Source organism: Grus americana, chromosome 20 (genome assembly GCF_028858705.1).
Source record: "Grus americana isolate bGruAme1 chromosome 20, bGruAme1.mat, whole genome shotgun sequence".
Classification (NCBI taxonomy): domain Eukaryota; kingdom Metazoa; phylum Chordata; class Aves; order Gruiformes; family Gruidae; genus Grus; species Grus americana.
In genome coordinates, this window is record NC_072871.1 from 2,129,354 (window position 1) to 2,147,242 (window position 17,889).

Genomic DNA, 17,889 nt, shown 5'->3' on the forward strand with positions numbered 1-17,889 from the left:
TGTGGATGAAGTCTGGCAAGGCAGAGGTGTGTGTTGCACCACGTGCTGCAGTCGCCTGGCCCTGCAGCCTGCTGTGTGCTCAGATGTCTGGGCTGTGTCTCCCAGCGCGCCAGAGTGTGAGATTTCACAGGGGTGAGTAATAAGGCTCGGCTGAGTCTGTCGTGTTGGTGCATCAGTGACCAAGGCATCTCCCAACCCTCTTCTGGCTTCTTTCCAATGCCTTTCCCCGCTGGCACCAACCTGGAGGTCCTGGCTTTGTTGTGGGGGCCATCAGCCTCACAGAGAGACGGCTGTGACCGCCTGTGGCTTCCAGCTCCCCAGGGATGGAGACGCTGGGGCTGGAGGAGCCAACCTGAGAGGAGGCGTTTGGCAGATGTCCCTGTTTGAACGTGCAGCCCAGGCAGATCTGGCCCCACCAGTACTGTAAGCCTGGCCTGTTTGCATGGGCCACTAACCAAGAAAGCTGCAGAACAGCCCCGGGAAGCCCAGGCGGGACATAGTAGGTAGGGCTGAGTGTCCTTGTTCGCGTGTGCTTGGTTCCTCCTGAACCCCAGCCCTGCCCTGCCCTCGTGCTGGGGCAGAGGCTGCCAGAGAACCTTTCCCAGCCCCGGGCTGGCTGCTGGCAGGGCAGGGTGTGGGCAGGCAGCTTCCCCTCGCTCTTGGAGGGATGATGGCATTGAAGGGCTGGTGACTTCCTCTGGCTGCCGGCTCCGCCTGGGCAGTGGCCTGGCAGCGCTGGCCAGGGAAGCTGCACTGCTCAGAAATGAGTCCAAACCCTTTCAGCACCTGAGCTGTGGCACAGTAAGCTCGACTTGGATCATTTGTTTAGCAGTGTAAATACAGACATGTGGTCATTTCACCCACACGCGGTTACTATAGTGTCGTGTTTTCCCATGTGGTTGTGCAGTGGCATGTGCTAGTTTGCGGTGAGCATGGGGAAACCGAACCTTCGTGGATCAAAGCAGAGCTGTCTGCGGGGAGAGAACGGTGCGTCCAGTGGCTGGGTGGGCTCGGGGTCACGGTCAGCTTGAGCTTTGCATGGGAAGCCCGTACAACCCTGGGAAAACCCATTAATTTCTGTCCTTCTGCCGCACATCAGTGTGACCGCAGATGCCCAGAGTGGGATGGTGCTGCAGCACCGAGGTCTGTTGTCTCATGCAGGGCTGGGCTCGGGTCTGTGCTCCCCGTCGCTGGCAATGCTTCGCAGGCTCTGCTCACCCAGGGGAGCCTCACCTGAGCCTGGCTGCATCACCAGGTTACCTCCCAGGGACGCGGCAGAGGACTCGCCATCAGCCCTCTGGATCAAGGCGTTTCCTTTCTGCACATGATGAGTCCTCCCAGGCCTCCCCCATGTCCGCTGGTATGAGTGAACAACCCCCCCGTCCTGGTGTGGAGCGGAGGGGAGCGGCTGAACCGTGAACGGCAGAGTCTGTTTGCTTCCAGACAAATCTCCACTGCGTTCAGGGAAGTCTCCAAGGTCGCTCTCCGCTTTGCACTGTAAGACGGCTCTTCCGCACTGTTAGTGTATTGTTGCTGCTTCAGCTGTCCGGGTTTGTTTCTTTCCAGGCTGTCTGGGGCAGCAGCTCCTTTCCCTCCAGGAATTTTTAGGGAGGATGTTTCCAAAGGCCACGTGGGGGTGGCTGATCTCTGCTGGCTCTGCTCCTATCGGGAGGAAAGGCTGCTGCAGGTATGGCCCCACAGCAGAACCCTGCTAATCCAGCTGCCTCTGCTGCCTAATGACTTTCTCAAGGTATTTTTAGCCGCACGTAGACTTCAGGAAAAGCTTTTTTGCGGCTGAGCACACTGTGGCCTTTGTTCAGGCTTCTGGGAATGGGGGGAGGTAATGGTTCAGCGCGGCTGCAGTGGCTTGCACAGCCCTTCCCCTCGCAGTGCGTTTGCAGGCTGCTTGGGAGCGTTGCAGCCTGCTGCGTGGGGCTCTCAGAGACCCTTCGAGCGACACTGAACTCCTGCTGACCTGCTTTCACCCGTGCACAGTCTGCGGCTTGCTTTGGCAAAGCTTCTGGTTCAGGAGCGGCTCAGAAAGGAGCTTTCAGAAGGCGCAGCTCCTCCTGGGTATCTGTGTGTTGGTGGCCATCAGAGGAAACCTTCTCGCCTCTGCCTGCTGCCAACAGCCGTCTCTGTTGCAAAGTCAACTTGCAGGTGGAATTAGCACATTAAATGTCCTGGATTTTTACTTGAAGCTCTCAGGGCTGGGGGGACAGGGGCAGCGAGTGGCTTTCCATGGGCTTTGTGTCCCCCTTGTTGCTTGGATGCTGGTGTTGTACAGTGGATGTGGCCGGGCAGGCAGAACAGCTCTGCGTTCTGTGCACGGTGCCACGTCTCCCCTGTCGTGGTCTGGGGATCTCTCCAAGGCACATGTGTGGCTAGCAGGGCATGTGTTGCCCTGTCCTGCTGTCGTGGTGGCTGCATGGGACAGGCGAGCACCGTGAGTGTTCCTTGCAGGGTGCCGAGGTGGCTTTTGCTGCTGTTTTCTGTGTGAGAGGTACCTGGGTGTTGGGGCAAGGTCAGTCTGTGTCTTGCCCATGCTCACGGGCTGGCTAGGATAAGGGAAATTGTAGATTTTCTCCATTATGTTAAGACTAGTCAGCATTTGGAAATGGAAGCTCAGCCTTTAGGAGGAGAGTTGCCACCTCTTTTCCCATTGTAAGGGGAGACTCGGCTCAGGACTCGCCAACTTTCCACCTGCCAAAGGCACCAGACGCGTGGCAAAAGACCGAAAATGGCTTTGTAATCCCAGGCACGTCGGACACGGAGCCTCCACTGTGTATGTGCGGGAGGAGCTCCTGCCAGGAGGGGCAAGCAGGAGCCTGGAGAGCAACGCGGTGTGGGGTTACTGCTAAATATCCGCCTCTCCTCCTGCTCGCAGCGGGAGGCAGGCAGGACCTGAGCTTGCCTGTGGTCTCTGCTGCCTTGTTGCTAAGTCAGGCGCTCTGGATCATGCCTGTGCTTTCGCAGGAGTCTACCGTCTTGGTCAGGATCATCTGTCTGTCTTCAGCTATTTTTATTAACTCTTGTCTCTGAAATAGCTCTGGCACTGAACTTCCACACCCCTTCCACTTTCTTCACCAGTGGGGTCCTCAAAATATCTCCTCCAGGCTGCCAAGGGCTCCTGCAGCGGGGGCTGAGGGTGCTGCTGCTGCGCCTCGTAGCCCCTCCGCCAGTGACCTGCCCAAACAGCCCCTGTGCTTGCAATAAGGGCAAGAAATGCAGGCGTTCAAGTGGAAGCTGGGGCTTCGGGAGCAACCGCCTGTTTGTTAGCTGTGCTAGTAAATGAAGCCGTGTGCAGTGGCGTCTGTTCCTGTGGGTAGGACCTGGATGCTTGGTCCAGCCTGCTGGAAAATTCCCTGTACATGGAGGATCTCAGGGCTGGAATAAAGATGCTTCTTTCTCTTTGGGGGAAGGAGAGCGTGGACTGGAAGGAGCAGGTCTGAAAACAAGAGCTACTGCTAATTGCCTGCAGCATCTCTCTGCTTAATGGAGTGGAGAATAAAGCTCACTGCCTTTCTCTGGCTCCCTGCTCGGCACAGGGCTGAGGTCTGGGCTCTCGTGGCCACGAGCCAAGCAGTGCTGCGATGCCCTCAGTCTGTGTGAACTGCAATGGGGCACAGCTTCGGTCTGGGATAGCTGGTATTGGAACTCATCACTGGCCGTGAAGAGCAGGAACGGCCTTTTCCAGCCCTCGTGGGCAGCTTGTTGCAGGCAGGAGCTGCAGGAGGGATTTGCAGGCTGCTCCCGGCCCCAGGTGGGGGTCACAGCAAGTCTGAGTCTGCTGTGAGCCAACAGATCTCTGGGCGCTTGGGCTGAGCTATCTGAGTGGTCAACCCTGACCTGGGGGCAGTTCTCATCTGGTGACTTACTTGGAGGCCGGGCTACCCATGTGGAAACTGTGTCAGTGCCACCAAGTCATGTAGCGGCTCCAAGAGCTCAACCGCATCCTCTGCGAGTGATGCTGGCCACGCGCGTTGCTGGGAGAGCACGTGGCCTTGCTTGGCGCTGCCGTTGGGAGCAGCCTTCAGGGCCCCTGGGTTTCTGCAGGGTGTTGGGAACTGTGAACACACAGGTTCACTTCCAGCCTGGCTTTCTGTCGGTGCACCTGAGCTGGGCAGGAGCTTGACCAAAATGACTCGTTAGATCATGCCGCCTGTAATGTAGAAGAGGGACTTTCACCTTGTGGGGTCTGTGAGCTCTTCCTAAGGGTCCTGGAAAGGCTGCGAAGTTTCATGCTGCTAGCAGGAGACTTGAAATCACTGCACGTTCAGCTGGGGCTCTGTGGGTCAGACAGCGGCAACGTCTCCAGGTCTTGGTGGACACTCAGTAGCCGCTACCCTCTGGGACTCCCATATCCCTCCCTCCTGCATTGCAGTAACAGGACTGGCTCCCTCTCCCTTTCAGATGGAGCAAATCCCCCTACTCCAATGCAGAAGCTGCTCAGGAGAGTTGATGCATTCCAGTTTATCGATTCGCTTTCCAAAAGTGAGGGTAACGGGCGTAAGATCAACGTTGAATGATGCCCAATAAAAGGCAGAAACCCTTGGAGCAGTGAACAAGCACTGGGTTAGTTGAGTCATTCGTATTAGCCAAGCTTTACCCCGTAACCAACAAGCAGAGGCACCTGCTACATCTCAAACCGCTTCCTTTTCCGAGCGAGGCTTCCCAAGAAGGGAATAGGAGAAGCTGCCCACACCGCGGTGCCTGTCCCTGCGTCAGGCCTGGCAGCGAGGCAGTGGCTGGCTTTGTGCCTCCACCTGGTGACAGCACCGGGTGTTGCATTTTAGCCTACATAATTCGGTTTTATTTGGGGGACGGGGAGGGAAATCACCAGGGAGGTGTTCTGGGTGGGGTGATGGGTACGAGCAAATCTTGCCCTCTCTGTAAGGACAAAGCGTATGAATTGACATCTCTTAGTTTTCTCCTGACTTGCCTTTGTAGCAATACGTGATGGGATGCTTGTCATATTATTTATTCTGCCTGCCTTTGCGCTGCAGGCGGGATGCATGCTAACCGGGGTGTCCTTAGGTCCTTGTGGGGTGGCTGAGCGAGCAGAGGGGCAGAGATGCAGCTTTTCATAACGTGAAGGATGCACCAAGTCAAACGCCACCTCCCATGCCTCCTACCTGGATCGCAGTGGCAGGTGGGGGGATTTACCCTTCTATCTTCCCCACCTTCCCCTGTCACGTAATCTGCTTAATCCCCTGATGACAGGGCTCTGTTACTGTCAGCTCTGCAGAGTCGATATTGCTGCCTCCTCCATCTTGCATCCACAAAAGAGCTAGAGTCTTGGTACCTCCAGCAATGATCCTACAAAGCAGAATAAGCACAGCTTGGTTTAACAGGTATCCAGGTCTCCTCTCAGCACTCCCACTTTAAAAGCAAAACCCCTCTCATGTTTGCACATATTTAACAAATGTGGATAAACCTTAGTGCTTTTCTTACTGAAAGCAACTTTGGGAGCTGCCTGACGTGACTGGATCACACTGCGGGTCCAGTTCAGCCATCACGTTGCCCTGGGAGGGAATTCGGAATCTGGATGGGAGTGCCAGAGGGTGGACGGGGTCAGGGAGTCTCAGTCTGTAGCTGTTGTTTTAGCTGTGCGCTGGGTCTTGGCTCTGATCTGCACCCTCCAGGATGCCGTTGCAGAGCAGGATATGGCTGAAGAAAACCAGAGTTGAGGTTTTAATGTTGGGGAAATCTTTTTCTTGGCTCCTGTTGTCTAAGCAGCTGGGCTGAGGTACTGCAGGTCCCTTCTTGTGACCAGGGCTGGATTTAGGCCTGGGAGATGGATCTCTGGTTCCAGCTCCTGAACACTGTGCAGTCTGCATGGGGCTTGGTGTGTGGCTAAGGCTGTAGTGACTTGATGCCCACCAGACCTCCTTACCACCCTCAGACAGTGCCTGTGCTTTCTCGCCTTCCCCCTGACTGGCTGTAGCCTGCGTGAGGAAAGATAAACACACAGCATCCCTTCTCCATGCCCTGTGTCAGTAGTCTGGGGCTAACCCCTTGCTGTGGCACTGGGAACCCCTACACCCTGCCCCAAACTACCTTATTTTCAGGGTGGATGTAGAACCAGGCATTGGGAATGGAGACATCACTTGTCCCGAGGAGAGGTGGGTGGCAGCAGATGCTCCTGTTGACTCAAGCGCTGCTCGTTGGATCTGGAGTTGTCCAGTGGACTGTAGGCAGCTGAACAAGTTGTTCCCCAGGTGGTGGCCTCTCTCTTCAGAAGATCACGCTCTACAGAAGATCAGACCATTCCAAGGCAATGGCCTCTCCCACTTACCTTTTACTCTTGCTTCCTGCAGGGGTCCTGACAGCTGGAGAGCACAACTTTCCCTTCCAGTTCCTGCTGCCAGGTATGGTGCAGATAAATGGCTGAAGGCACTACCATGTAAGCCTTGGCTTTTGCAGCCTCTCGAGCTGTGCTGAGCAGGACTTGGGCTGCGTGGCAGAGGCAAGCTAGAGAAGATGCCAGAGGGAGTGTAAGGTCAGCCACAGACAGCAGAGGAGCTTAGACAAGCGGGTACCTTCTGCATTGGTGCAAAGCCAGGTCCGAGCTGTCGCTGACGCCTCTCCAAGCGTAACCCTGTGAGCTCTCTGCGTGTGCGCAGGGGTCCTGGCCTGTGGCTAGCCAGCCGTCCCACACACAGTGTGCTCAGAGAGAGGATCCCTGCTATTGCACCTGCAGTTGCCGGTTGCAGAGAATACCTTCTGGAAGGAGGTTGCAGCAAGGTCTCTGAGTGACCCAAGTGTTCAGCCCCAGCTCATTTTTGGGGTATCCCCATGTGCTCTGTCTCTCAGGTACTTGCAGAACTCCTCAGGTGAAAAGGAAAGCTGTTTAAAGGGACTGTTCTTCCAGTTCAGGAATACTTGGCCTGACTCAGCCTTACAATCCTTTTCTTTCTCTTTCAACTCCAGCCTCTGCTCCTACATCGTTTGAAGGCCCTTTTGGCAAGGTCCTCCATCAGGTGAAAGCTGTGATAGACACACCTCGCTTCTCCAAGGACTACAAGTGCAACAAGATCTTCTACGTTCTCTGCCCTCTCAACTTGAACGACATCCCTGAAATCGAGGTAAGAACAAGGAGGAGTGTAGCTGGGAAGTGCCAAGGCTTCACCACTTGTCCTTGTCCTGCGTGCTGTCTGGGGAATAATTGTGTGGTTGGACAACTCTCTGACGGCATGCCCTGACTGTGCAAGAGCAGGACAGGGACTCCTCATCTGTCCTGCCTTGCCATCAGTCCCTGCTCCAAGTGATTTTTGACTCTTTGACGTGTTGCTTTGAAAGATGTAGGTGAATTTTCAGTACGCAGAGAGGTGTTGGCCAATAGCACCAGATACTTGTAGAGACCGGGGTTTGGGGAACTTGGTTTGGAGGGAAGAGTGACTAATAGGACAGTAAAACTGGGGGGATGGAGAAGTGAGACCTGTTGTCTGCGGCAGTGCTGTGTTGCTGGTTCTTTGCATCCTCTTAGACCAGGTATTCCTGCTTGCTTGTTTTGAATCTCTGAGTGTTTTCCTGGAGGCTCTCTAACTCTCTTGAGCCAACATCTCTGTCTCTCTGCTGTCCTACAGCAACCCAACACTATGTCAATCACCAAGAAGTTCAACTACAAGCTTGTGAAAAGTGGCAACATTATCTTGACCGCCACCTCGGATCTGAAAGGGTACATCGTGGGGCAAGCAATCCAGCTCCGCACGGACATAGAGAACAAATCGGGCCGGGACACCGGGGCTGTGGTAGCCAGTCTGCTCCAGGTAAGCATCTGAAAGGGTGATTCTTCACCTTGTGCTGGTACTCCACCCCCCGAGGCCTCTATGAAACTGGGGCAGTTCTCACCAATGTGGCTGCGAGGCAAGGTGGCAGCGAGGAGTCCAGACCTCTGGCTAACTCTGTTTCTCTCTACCTTCCTGGGGAAAGAGGTGGTAGAACTTGTCTTGCTTATACCAACTCAGTCTATCCTATAACGATGCATATTTCTGCTCTGTAATATGCATGTTAGGTTCATGCTCATGCTTGTTTGACAAAGCAGTTGGGTGGTTTCATGTCTTGACATACGTTGGTGGGAGACAGAAGACCACCTGCAATCTTTCTGCTAGCTGTATTTTCTCCTCTCTGTACAGAAAGTGGCTTATAAATCCAAGCGCTGGATTTACGACCTGAGGACCATCGCGGAGGTGGAAGGCTCAGGAGTGAAAGCCTGGAAACATGCAGAATGGAAGGAGCAGATCCTTGTTCCAGCACTGCCCCAGTCCATTCTGCAGGGCTGTAGCCTCATACATATCGACTACTACATCCAAGTGAGTACATCGGTGCTGCTGGGGAGCTCCGGTGGGCTGTGCTGCAACTTCTGTGCTCCCTTCTGGGTTAAGCTCCATCGCTGAACTCTGTCGCTGCATGGTGCGGGCGGCCCTCGCATCAGGTGAAGCTTCCCAGTGCAATGTATACTGAAGAGGATGCCACAATGTATGCTGAAGAGGATGTTTTTCCTTCTCTTCCAGGTTTCCATCAAGTCGCCAGAGGTTTCGGTTACTCTCCCCATTTATATTGGGAACATTGCTGTGAACAGGGTCCCTCTGAGCCCCTCCCGGTCCATCCAGCACATACCATCTGTAGTGGTACCCAGTGCCCCCCCAGAGGAAGAGGAGGCTGCCAGTGGTTATCACCCGATGGACAATGTCTCGATCCCCACCAAAAGCCATTCCCAGCAGCAGCCATTTAGCTACGCCCCAGGACTGAGCTTCCAGGAGATCAGGGTGGACTCGGAGCAGACGGGCTCCCCAAACCATCCCACGCTTTGCCTGTCAACGGGAGCCACTGTCCCTTACTACGCCGAGGGGAATGTGGTGCCCGTCCCCACGGCCAGCTCTCTCATTCTGCCTCCGGAGTACAGCACGTGGGGCTACCCATACGGTGAGCAGTCTGCTCCCGAGATCTAAACGGGCTACGTGTCTCCTACAAGAGTTTGCTACCTCTGGGTGGGAATGTAGGCATGTCAGCCTGCGGGGGGGCTGGTGTCAGAGGGGATCGTGAGATCTCTCTGCCTGCTGTAGCCTCCGGAGGAGTCCCTTCTTACAGCTGTAAAAGCCGGCTGTCCGTTCCCACATCTACACCCGTGCCTGCCCTGGGCTCGTTGTGAGAGGATCTCCCTGTTCTTAAATGAGCTTTCAGCCTCCCACTGATAGAAAAACTTCTTGGCTAGTGGGGAGGCTGGTGGGAGCAGAGCCAGGAACATGATGTAACTGAAATCTTCTGTCTGACTTGGAGTGGGCCTGCAGCTGGTCTGAAGACACAAGCTGTGGGGGTGGGAGTGAGAGGCTGTCCAGGGTGGAAGAGCTTGGGGAAATCCCAGCACGCTGGAATCCTGGAGCCGTACTTGTCCCAGGCGGCCGGGGTGGCAGGGACCAGCGGTGTCTGTTAGCACAGTCCTACCCAAATAAACACATCTGTTAGCACTGGGGTAATGAGACACTCGATGTGTCACTTCAGCGCTGGCTTGGGGCACGCAGGGCACGGGTCACCTGTGATCTGGGGGTGTTGGAGTGCGTGAGGATGCTTGTGAAAGAAGGGGAGGAACGGAACAGGACTTTAAGGTGCTGATTTTAACCCCTGTAGGCATCAGGACAGGGATGGGACTGGCTGGCTCAGAATCTGCGTGTGCACATGCAAACTGCATATATTTCAGCGGGGCGGGTTGTAGGGTCCTGGAGAGAGAGTGCCTGCATGCGTGACACGTGTGCGTGTTTGCAGTTTGCTTTGCTCAGCACCAAGTTACATCGACTGGGGTGAAGGGAACCTCCCAAATACCCACTGTAACTGCTCTTATTCTTTCTTTCCCCCACAGAGGCGCCTCCATCCTATGAGCAGAGCTGCAGCAGTGCCAACTCCAGCATCAGCAACGGCAACTAGCCTCCCCTGCTTCGAGTCCCGCTGGCGCTGCCCACCCCCGGGCGCCACGGTTCACCAACCTACCTACTGCAAAGTCTGGTACAGCGCAAGGCGTCTCTTTATCTCTCTGGCTGCTTGATGGGGTAAATGGCACATCCCAGCCTGGGCTTTTGAAGTCTCTTTCTAGGGAGGGGGAAAAAAAACCAAAAAGGGCAGCCAGAGCAGCCTGTGTGTGTGTGCGTAGGAGAGGTCTGGGAAACTGAACCGTCTCCTGCTGCTGCACCAAGTGCTGGAGAACTGGTTTTGCCCCAGGGATGCCCTCTGCAGCAGCCTGTGTTTAAAGTACTGTAGTAAAAACTAACTGCTTTACTGTCAAAGCACCTGCGATGCCTTATCTGAAATGCTCCTGACTTGGCATGTGTCTGCTGTAGGTGAAGGCTGGGCTGTGTGGACTCTCTTTTCTTTTTTGTGGGCCGTGCGTTCTCCAGAAATGGTTTTGACAGCCCTTCCTCCTTGTCCTCATAGGTCCTAAGGGTAGCTGGAATAAGAGGTTTCTTGGAGTAAGCAGGTTCGGAAGGTCAGGGACTCTTAAAAAGCCAAAAGCACAAGCCCTCGCTATACCTGTGTTGTGGGGTGAGTGACCGGCAGCCTTTGGTCCTCTCGCAGCAGGCTGCACTGCTGTCTGCCTGTGGTGAGAGGAGAGCAGGCTCTGGCAGCGGGGAGCTCGCTGGGGCGCTTGCTCATAACCCAAGAGACCCTGGTGAGCTGTGGAGGGAGAGCCCGGTGTTACCGTGGGGTGCCCACCAGCCAGCTTCTGGCCTTTTTCAGCAAGGGTGACTTTTCTCTGAACAGCCCTGTAGGAAAGTCCAGCCTTGCTCGCTGCTCCACCGCAGCGCTGGTCAGTCTGCAAGCGAGGGGGACCCGATCCCCCGTGTCCCATCTCCCACCCTTCAGGGTCCCCTCTCCATCCCAGCTGCCACTGCCTTCGGCAGGCCAGAATTGCATGACAATCAAGTTACAAAAGTTTGTCCGATGCTACCTCTGAGTCTGCCCAAGGGCCCTGTCCGTGGAAGCCCTTCCCTCCGGGACAACCCTCCCTCGAGGCTCAGCCCGGTGTCTCTCGCAGGAGCGGTCCACGCTGCCAAGCCAGCGTGCGATGTGTGATGGCGCTTGGCCTGGGGGCTGTTCTCTCTGCGAGCTGGTACTGGTTTACTGCTCGTCTCCTGAGCCAAGCCACGGCAGGTTGTGAAAATGAGTGAGTGGGAGCACGAACGCTACGCCTCATTTGCAGCCTCCGCTGGACCTGGCAGGTCGAGGGAAGAAGCTGGTGGATGTAAAACCAACATTTTTATTTTCTGCTTTTTTTTTTTTTTTTTTTTCCCTTGTTTAGCTGTTTTAGTATTGACTGCCCAAGCTGAGGAAACCACAAACCAGATACTTAAGAGCTGCAGGCATCCAGCCACGGCTGAAATAGTGGACTGCAGACCTTTGGCACCTCTGAGAATTGGTCTCCATGCTGCCTCACGCTGGGTGGGCAATATCTAACAAACCTGTTAGGAGCACTGCAGCCTCTGCCTCCTCATTTTAGCCTGGCTCTGCACACCCCTGGCAGGCAGCTGGGGACAAGCCCTGCTTTGCACTCTTTCTTTGCAAATACATTTTATTTTATTTTTTTTAAGTGTTGAACTGCTTTAAGGATAGTGTAGAGAAGGTGCCGTTCTGAGCAGTGCTGGCACAACATGCACCGATGTTGATAGAATGATTGTTATTGTCCCTGAATATATATATATATATGAGATGAAGTTTTGTTTTTAATGATTGAATTCATAAATACAAATTTTAATGCTGTATTTAATAAATTATTCTAAGAGAAATGCTGTGCTTTTTCATCCATTTCTGATGCTTATCCATGTGCCTGTTCATGCCAAATCCAGGAATGCACCTTGCTGATTTCTTACAAAATGAAGCAAGTTTTTTTGCTCTCACCGTGAAGGTGACTTCTGCCAGGACGGCTCTGGGAACACAAGCGTGGTGCAGCCCGACCACGGTGCTGGGCTGTAGTTCCAGGTGGCTGGATGGAGTTTGGCACCACGTGGGCTCGGTTCCGGAGAGAGCACCCACTGCACTGCTGCTTCCCTGTGTCCCGAAGCCGTGGTTTGGTCTCAGGCAGTGCTCTGTGCTGTCCAGTTTCAGGTCGGAAAGGAGGAGGTAGGCTGGTGGGGAGGAAGGGGAGAGTGGACTCTCCCTTCAGGAGCGTGGAGATGGAACAGCCAGGGGCTGGAGGCCACCAGCCCATGCCCTCTGTTAAAGAGCTGTTTGGAAGAAACTTATTGAGAAGGGAAGACGGCTCCTCCCCACACCCACAGTTCGGTGATGCCATGTCTGAAGCATGCAGGTGTTGCCTAGATGTTGTCCCTGCAAGTAGCCTGAGGCGTGTCTCAGACACGAGGATCCTTCTTCACCCTCTGCTCAACTTATGCTTCTGCCCGGCTTTTATTGTTTAGGACTCTCCCCTTTGCCTGGTGGCCTGTGCCTGCCGTGAAAAGCATTCTTGATACGCAGGGGGTCAAAGGCAGGTGCTTGTTCATTCTTAATGGTACATCTCTTCCCTGGTGCTCTTCATCTTCCTCTTCCTCCCTGTTAGTTGAACCTGCTTTGCCCAGCTCAGCTTGTAGCTCCTGTGGCCTCTGCTGTTGGCAGTATGTATCCCTCCTTTCCCTCAACCCAAATCCCTTCCACGCCTCTGAAAAAATTCCTGTGAGCTGTCAGTGCTTCTGGCCATGCTGGGTTGGGGTACAGGTTCCTGACCCAGCTGGGGTCTGGAGGTCTGGGTCTGGGTTCCTGGTTCCTTGTTGTCCAGCCCATGTTCTTTGGCTGGAAAACTCAAATGCTGTTCGGTTACTGTGGCTGGAGCCCCTGGGGTGCCCTTCTAGACCCCCAGCCAGTGTCTGCCCTCCTCCTTTAACCTTTGGAGTTGGGAATGCACCGTTCATGGTGGAGACTGTGGAGGGGAGGGACAGCTGTATCTCACACAGCTCCTGTGTTGTGCCTTGCTTCTCTGCAGCGCTCCCGTGCACCTGAGCTTGCTCTCCCAAATTCTATTTGCTGCAGACTGGTTCTTCAGCACCTCTTGCTGTACGTGGAGTCCCCTTTGCAAAGCAGGGAGCACGTGGGCACGCTCTTCTTCGCTGGTGAGGAGTGTCCATCTCCACTGCCTGCTGTGGAGTGAGCAGGGAGGAGTTGGAGCTAGACCTCGTGGTCCTTGTTCTTTTGGACGCTCGGGTTGAGCACGCACAGCTCCTGCAGGGAGAGGCCTCTCAGGGCATGGAGGTGGCTGTGGCCAGGATGCAGCAGGGTATCACCCTAAGCTTGTCTTGGAACAACCTCGCTCTTGTGCAAGCGGACAGAAATAACTGGCAAAGCGCTGTGGTTTTCGACGTTCCTGCCCAGCTGTGCCTGTCCCCCAGCGCTGCGGCAGGGAATCGAAGCCTGACACGAAGAGCCTTGTTCACGTTTCATGGACCCCTTTGAAATGGTCCAGGACTGCAGGATGGAGGAGTTGGTCCAGCTCTTCTTAAACCTACCCGCAGCTGTGGCCCCAGGGCGCTGTGGCAGCAAGGTCCTCGGGGTATACGTGGGTGAGCACGGTGGGGCTAAACCCATGTTTGGGTGCGAGTATGTCCCCTCTGGAGAGGGTGAGGGGACAATCCCTCTGTCCTCTGCCTCGCTGCTGTCTCTCTTCTCTGCAGCCCCTCTGGCTTCAACCTCTTGAAGTCCTTGGAAGTTCCTGTAGGCCCTGGGTCATCCCTATCCCCTCTTTCTGAACTCTGGAATGAAGAGGAAAAAAAGTCGATTTTTTCCAAATCCAGCTCTGGGTTAAAAACTTCAGCGCACAGCAATTCATTCAAATTCCTGGCTCAATTTTTTTAAGTCATTGTTTTTCGGTTTTGTTAGAAATGGGAAGGGAAGTGGGGGGGTGCAAGTGAAGCTTGTGAGCTAATTGTTTCCAAACTTGGCATTTGATGCAAAACACCAAAAATATCATCTGGGGTTTTTTTTCGCTGCTGCTGCTGCTTTTTTATCCTTCATGGTTTTGTTCTTGTCCCGCTCTCCACATGTGCCGCCTCCATATTTTTGGCTTTTTCAGTGTTGTTTGTGTCCTACTAAACTCCGCTTTGGCACCTGTCGTCCCACTGCCAGGAGATGGGGAAAGGGGAGACAGGGGCTGTGAAGGCTCTTCTTTTTGTTGGACAATGATTCTTTTTTTACCTTTCCACTGAACTTTAAGTAGTTTTGTAAAAGTAAATATTTTCTGCTAGGAAGTTTTCCTGTGGAGCCAGCACAAGAGAGGAGATAAAGGGTTTTCTGGGGTCCATTTGGGTTTTATTCTGTATTTTAAAATATTTCCAGCTATCTGCAACAGGAATGTCCCATCCCTCCTCCCCAAGAGAGACTGGTGGGGTAAAACCCTCAACACTTGTGCCCTTTCTTGTACCAATACTCGTGGCTGTAATTCTTTATTCCTGTGGTTCTCTTTACAGATTTTGGCGTTTTATACAACAATATTTGTGATGGCTCTGTACAACCTAAGACTTCTGTGTCAATTTATTATTGGGTTTTAAAACGTAAACTAGCCGTTTTACATGTTTACCACGGCTTCTGGGGAATATTTTTGTCCCAGGTTTTAAACCACCAAATGTAAAGAACTGAAAAATGTAAATAAAGAGCTCCTTTTTTAAGACCACGTGTGCTTTTGCTGGGGTTAAACGTGTGATGAACGCTTGTCCGTACGCGGCGAGAAGCGGATCTGGGCTTTCAGAGGAGGCATCCGCCTCTCAAAAGCTGATTTATAGCCAAGGCTGAAGCAAAGCCGCATCTCCTCCAACTTAGCGGGGGAAGCCTTGGGGCGGGCAGCCGCTGGCGGGGTGAGCTCAGCTGTCCCTTGCTCCCTGATGGAGGAAGGTCCCGCTGCAGGAGCCGTGCTCCCGGCCGGAGGAAGCGCTGGGCCGGTCGGGTTTTTCTCTTCCTGCTGGCAGGAACCCGGGGTGGGGAGGTCCGGCCCTGCTCGCCCCGCTCGGTGCGGGAGAGGGCGATGTCAGCCCGGCTGGAGCCGGAGCTGCCGCGGCCGAGCTGTTTGTTGGCTCCGTGCTCCGGGGCTGAGTCCCTGCCCCGGGCTCCGCAACCCCTGCCCTGGGCCCTGTGCTCCCTGCCCCGGGCCCTGCACCCCCAGTCCCGGGCTCCGCACCCCCTGCCATGGGCTCTGCACCCCCAGTCCCGGGCCCTGCACCCCCTGCCATGGGCCCTGCGCCTCCTACCCTGGGCTCTGCACCCCCTGCCCCGGGCTCCGCACCCCCAGTCCCGGGCCCTGCACCCCCAGTCCTGGGCTCTGCACCCCCTGCCCCCGGCTCCGCACCCCCAGTCCCGGGCCCTGCACCCCCTGCCATGGGCCCTGCGCCTCCTACCCTGGGCTCTGCGGTTCCTCTCAGGACTCACAGGAGCTGCTTAAGGAAAATGGGGAGTTTGTGGCAAAACAGAGCTCGTCCTCACCCCACTCATGTTAATTAGCACTTGAAGCTAAACTGGTGGAGCTGCAGGGTTCCACACAGGAGGAGAGCTGTGGCAGGCAGCGATGGGCTGTGAAGGCTCTGTGTGTTCCCAGTTATTTCTGCTTCTTGGAGAGCCTCTTCCCTTCCTGATGGCCCAGGGAGGTTTGTCCCAGCGGCTGCAGCGTCCCCAGCTCCAGCAGAGAAAGATGGAGCCCCAGCACATGCAAGGTGCCACCAGACCCACCGGCGTGATCGGCCGCCCTGCCCTGCCAACCTCCCTCACCCCTGTCCCGAAGGTGTGAGAGCCCCTGCGGGTGCTGGGACCTGGGTGCGTGGTGGTTGTAGGAGCAGGGATGAAGGCAGGTGATTCCCTTCCCTCCCATGTCAAGTTGAGCATCCCCGGTGCGGGATGGTGGTGATGTTCTGGGGCGATGGCCCTTGCTGGAGGCCGGGCTTTCCTGATGGGCCATTTTGAGATGCTGGTGGTTCCTCTTTGTGCAGGGGACAGTCACTCCATGCTGGGGGGGGGGGAAGGACACCCACCCCTGCCACCACCCTCCTCAGCCGGCTCAGCTCCTCTCTGCTGCCTGAGGGACCCCCAGGACCCCTCTGGGTCCCCACGCTGCGGGAGGCACCGGAGGGGCCATGGCGGGGGCTCGGCGGGGGGGGGGGCATGTTACCTTGGCCCTGCCGGTGCACGGGGGATTGATTCCTGGGAGGTTAATTAATTAACTGCTGCTAAGTCGGGGCAGGGGCTGCTCTGACGGGGTGGAGCGGGGCGGGGGGCGGGGTCTCGCCAGCGGCGGGTCCCGCCTCCAGCCCGGGGACTCTTATTTTGACCGCGGCGCGGCCGGGCGGGGGCAGCAGCAGCAGCCGGGTTGAGCTTGGGGCCGGGCGGGGCTGCCGGGAGGCCCCGGTGCCCGCTCCGGAGGGCGGCAGTGCCCGGGGCCCCGGGCTCGGGCTCAGTGGTGTCGGCCCGGGGGGGGGGGCGATGGATGAGTGAGGGCAGCGCGCGGGCCGCGCTGTGCTGCCGGTGCGGGTCGTCTGGCAGCGCCGAGGTCGCTTTGTTACGGTCAAAGCTTCGGGCCGAGCCCTGGGTCACCCGGGTTTGTGCGGGCGCCGCCGCTCCCTGCTGTGCTCCGGGTCCCCGGGGCGTCACTGGGTGCAGCCGGCCCCGGCGTAAGCCCGGCAGCAGCCCCGGGGCTCCCCGCACGAAGCCTGCAGAAGCAGATGGTGCCCGCGGCGCCGCACGCCTCGCTGCAAACCCCGTGCGACTGCCTGCATGCCTGCCCGCCCGCCGAGGGGAGCGGGGAGTCGGCCCGTGGGCCGAGGGAGGGAACGTTGTTCCTCGGGAGAGCTGATAAAAAATGTGTAAATTGACGTCATGGCGCTCGAAGGCTCCCGTTTCCCTCCAAGGGACAAGCGCTCTCCTGCTCGGGGGGGCTGGTGCAGCGGCGTCTGCCCGTCCCCGCGTCCCCCCGGTGCCGCTGTGATTTCCCCGGGTGGCACCCGGAGCAGCTGCGGGGCCGAGGAGCCGGTGGGGGGGTGGGGGTGTCTGTCTGTCTGTCTGGTCTCTCCCCCGCCCCTTGGGGTGTATCTCCTGCTTTACTCAAGAGCTGCGGAAGAGCTAAGCGGTTTGCAACCCTGGATTGCCAGGCCCGGACATTAGTGGGGGCCCCGTGGGGTCGGGGAGGGCGAAAGCAGCTGTTGGGGTGCTGGGGGTGCGGGAAGGGAGAGGAGCGGCTGGAAACGACCCCCCGGGGCAGGACCGGGGGAGCTGCTCCCTCCCGCCGGCGCATCCGTCCCGGTCTTTAGCTAGGACAGACACCTGGTAGCTTGGACGCATAAAAATAACACAAAAGTGGGAGAAGTTCCGCCGGGAGATGGTTTTCAAAGGGTCGTTTTCTGGCGGGACTCCTGTGGGACGCCTCTGGGATCTTCCTGCACGGATTTCGTTTAGGTTTTGGGAAAAGCGCTGCCGCTGAGCACCTTTGTCACGGGGTACTGCTGAAAGTTTGGGAAACTCGTTATCTTCTCGATGAGGGATGCCCGGTGCTCTTCCCCCCGCGCCGCGCCGGGTGGGCGCCGAGCTGCTGCCGCGGGCGGTGGGATAAAACCCACGGTGCGAGGGGCCGGAGCTGCCGCCCCAGGGGCTCTCGGTGCAAATAGTAAAGAGTCCGTGGTTTGGGGGGTGCTGGTGACGCCGGGAGGGGGGGAAGCGAGGGGCCCTGTCCCCATCCCCCCTCTGTCCCCGCCTCACCCCATCCTCAGCCCACCCCCAGCCCTGCTCCAGCTGTACGGCACCCTCCTGACGGGCGCCGCCATGGCGCCGTACGGCCAAAGGGGCCCCGCGGGGGCCGCCATGCTGTCGCGCGCATGCGCAGTGGCCGGCGGAGCGTCTCCATTGAGAAGAATGAGGGGAAAGGGGCGGAGCCAAGGC

General features: G+C 56.6%; 1 protein-coding gene across 2 annotated transcripts in view; it reads left to right on the top strand.

Annotated features, from left to right (window-relative positions):
- Positions 1-14,642, top strand: part of ARRDC1 (arrestin domain containing 1) — a 39,366-nt gene extending 24,724 nt beyond the window's left edge. The window contains exons 3-8 of one of the 2 annotated variants that reach the window (XM_054849046.1): positions 6,321-6,371; positions 6,934-7,088; positions 7,590-7,772; positions 8,139-8,315; positions 8,517-8,928; positions 9,860-14,642. In XM_054849046.1, the coding sequence (XP_054705021.1) occupies positions 6,321-6,371; positions 6,934-7,088; positions 7,590-7,772; positions 8,139-8,315; positions 8,517-8,928; positions 9,860-9,924 (1,043 nt within the window). In that variant the 3' untranslated portion in view covers positions 9,925-14,642. The remainder of the gene's footprint in view (positions 1-6,320; positions 6,372-6,933; positions 7,089-7,589; positions 7,773-8,138; positions 8,316-8,516; positions 8,929-9,859) is intronic. The other variant, XM_054849047.1, reaches the window with a different exon arrangement.
- The last annotated feature ends 3,247 nt before the right edge of the window (positions 14,643-17,889 follow it).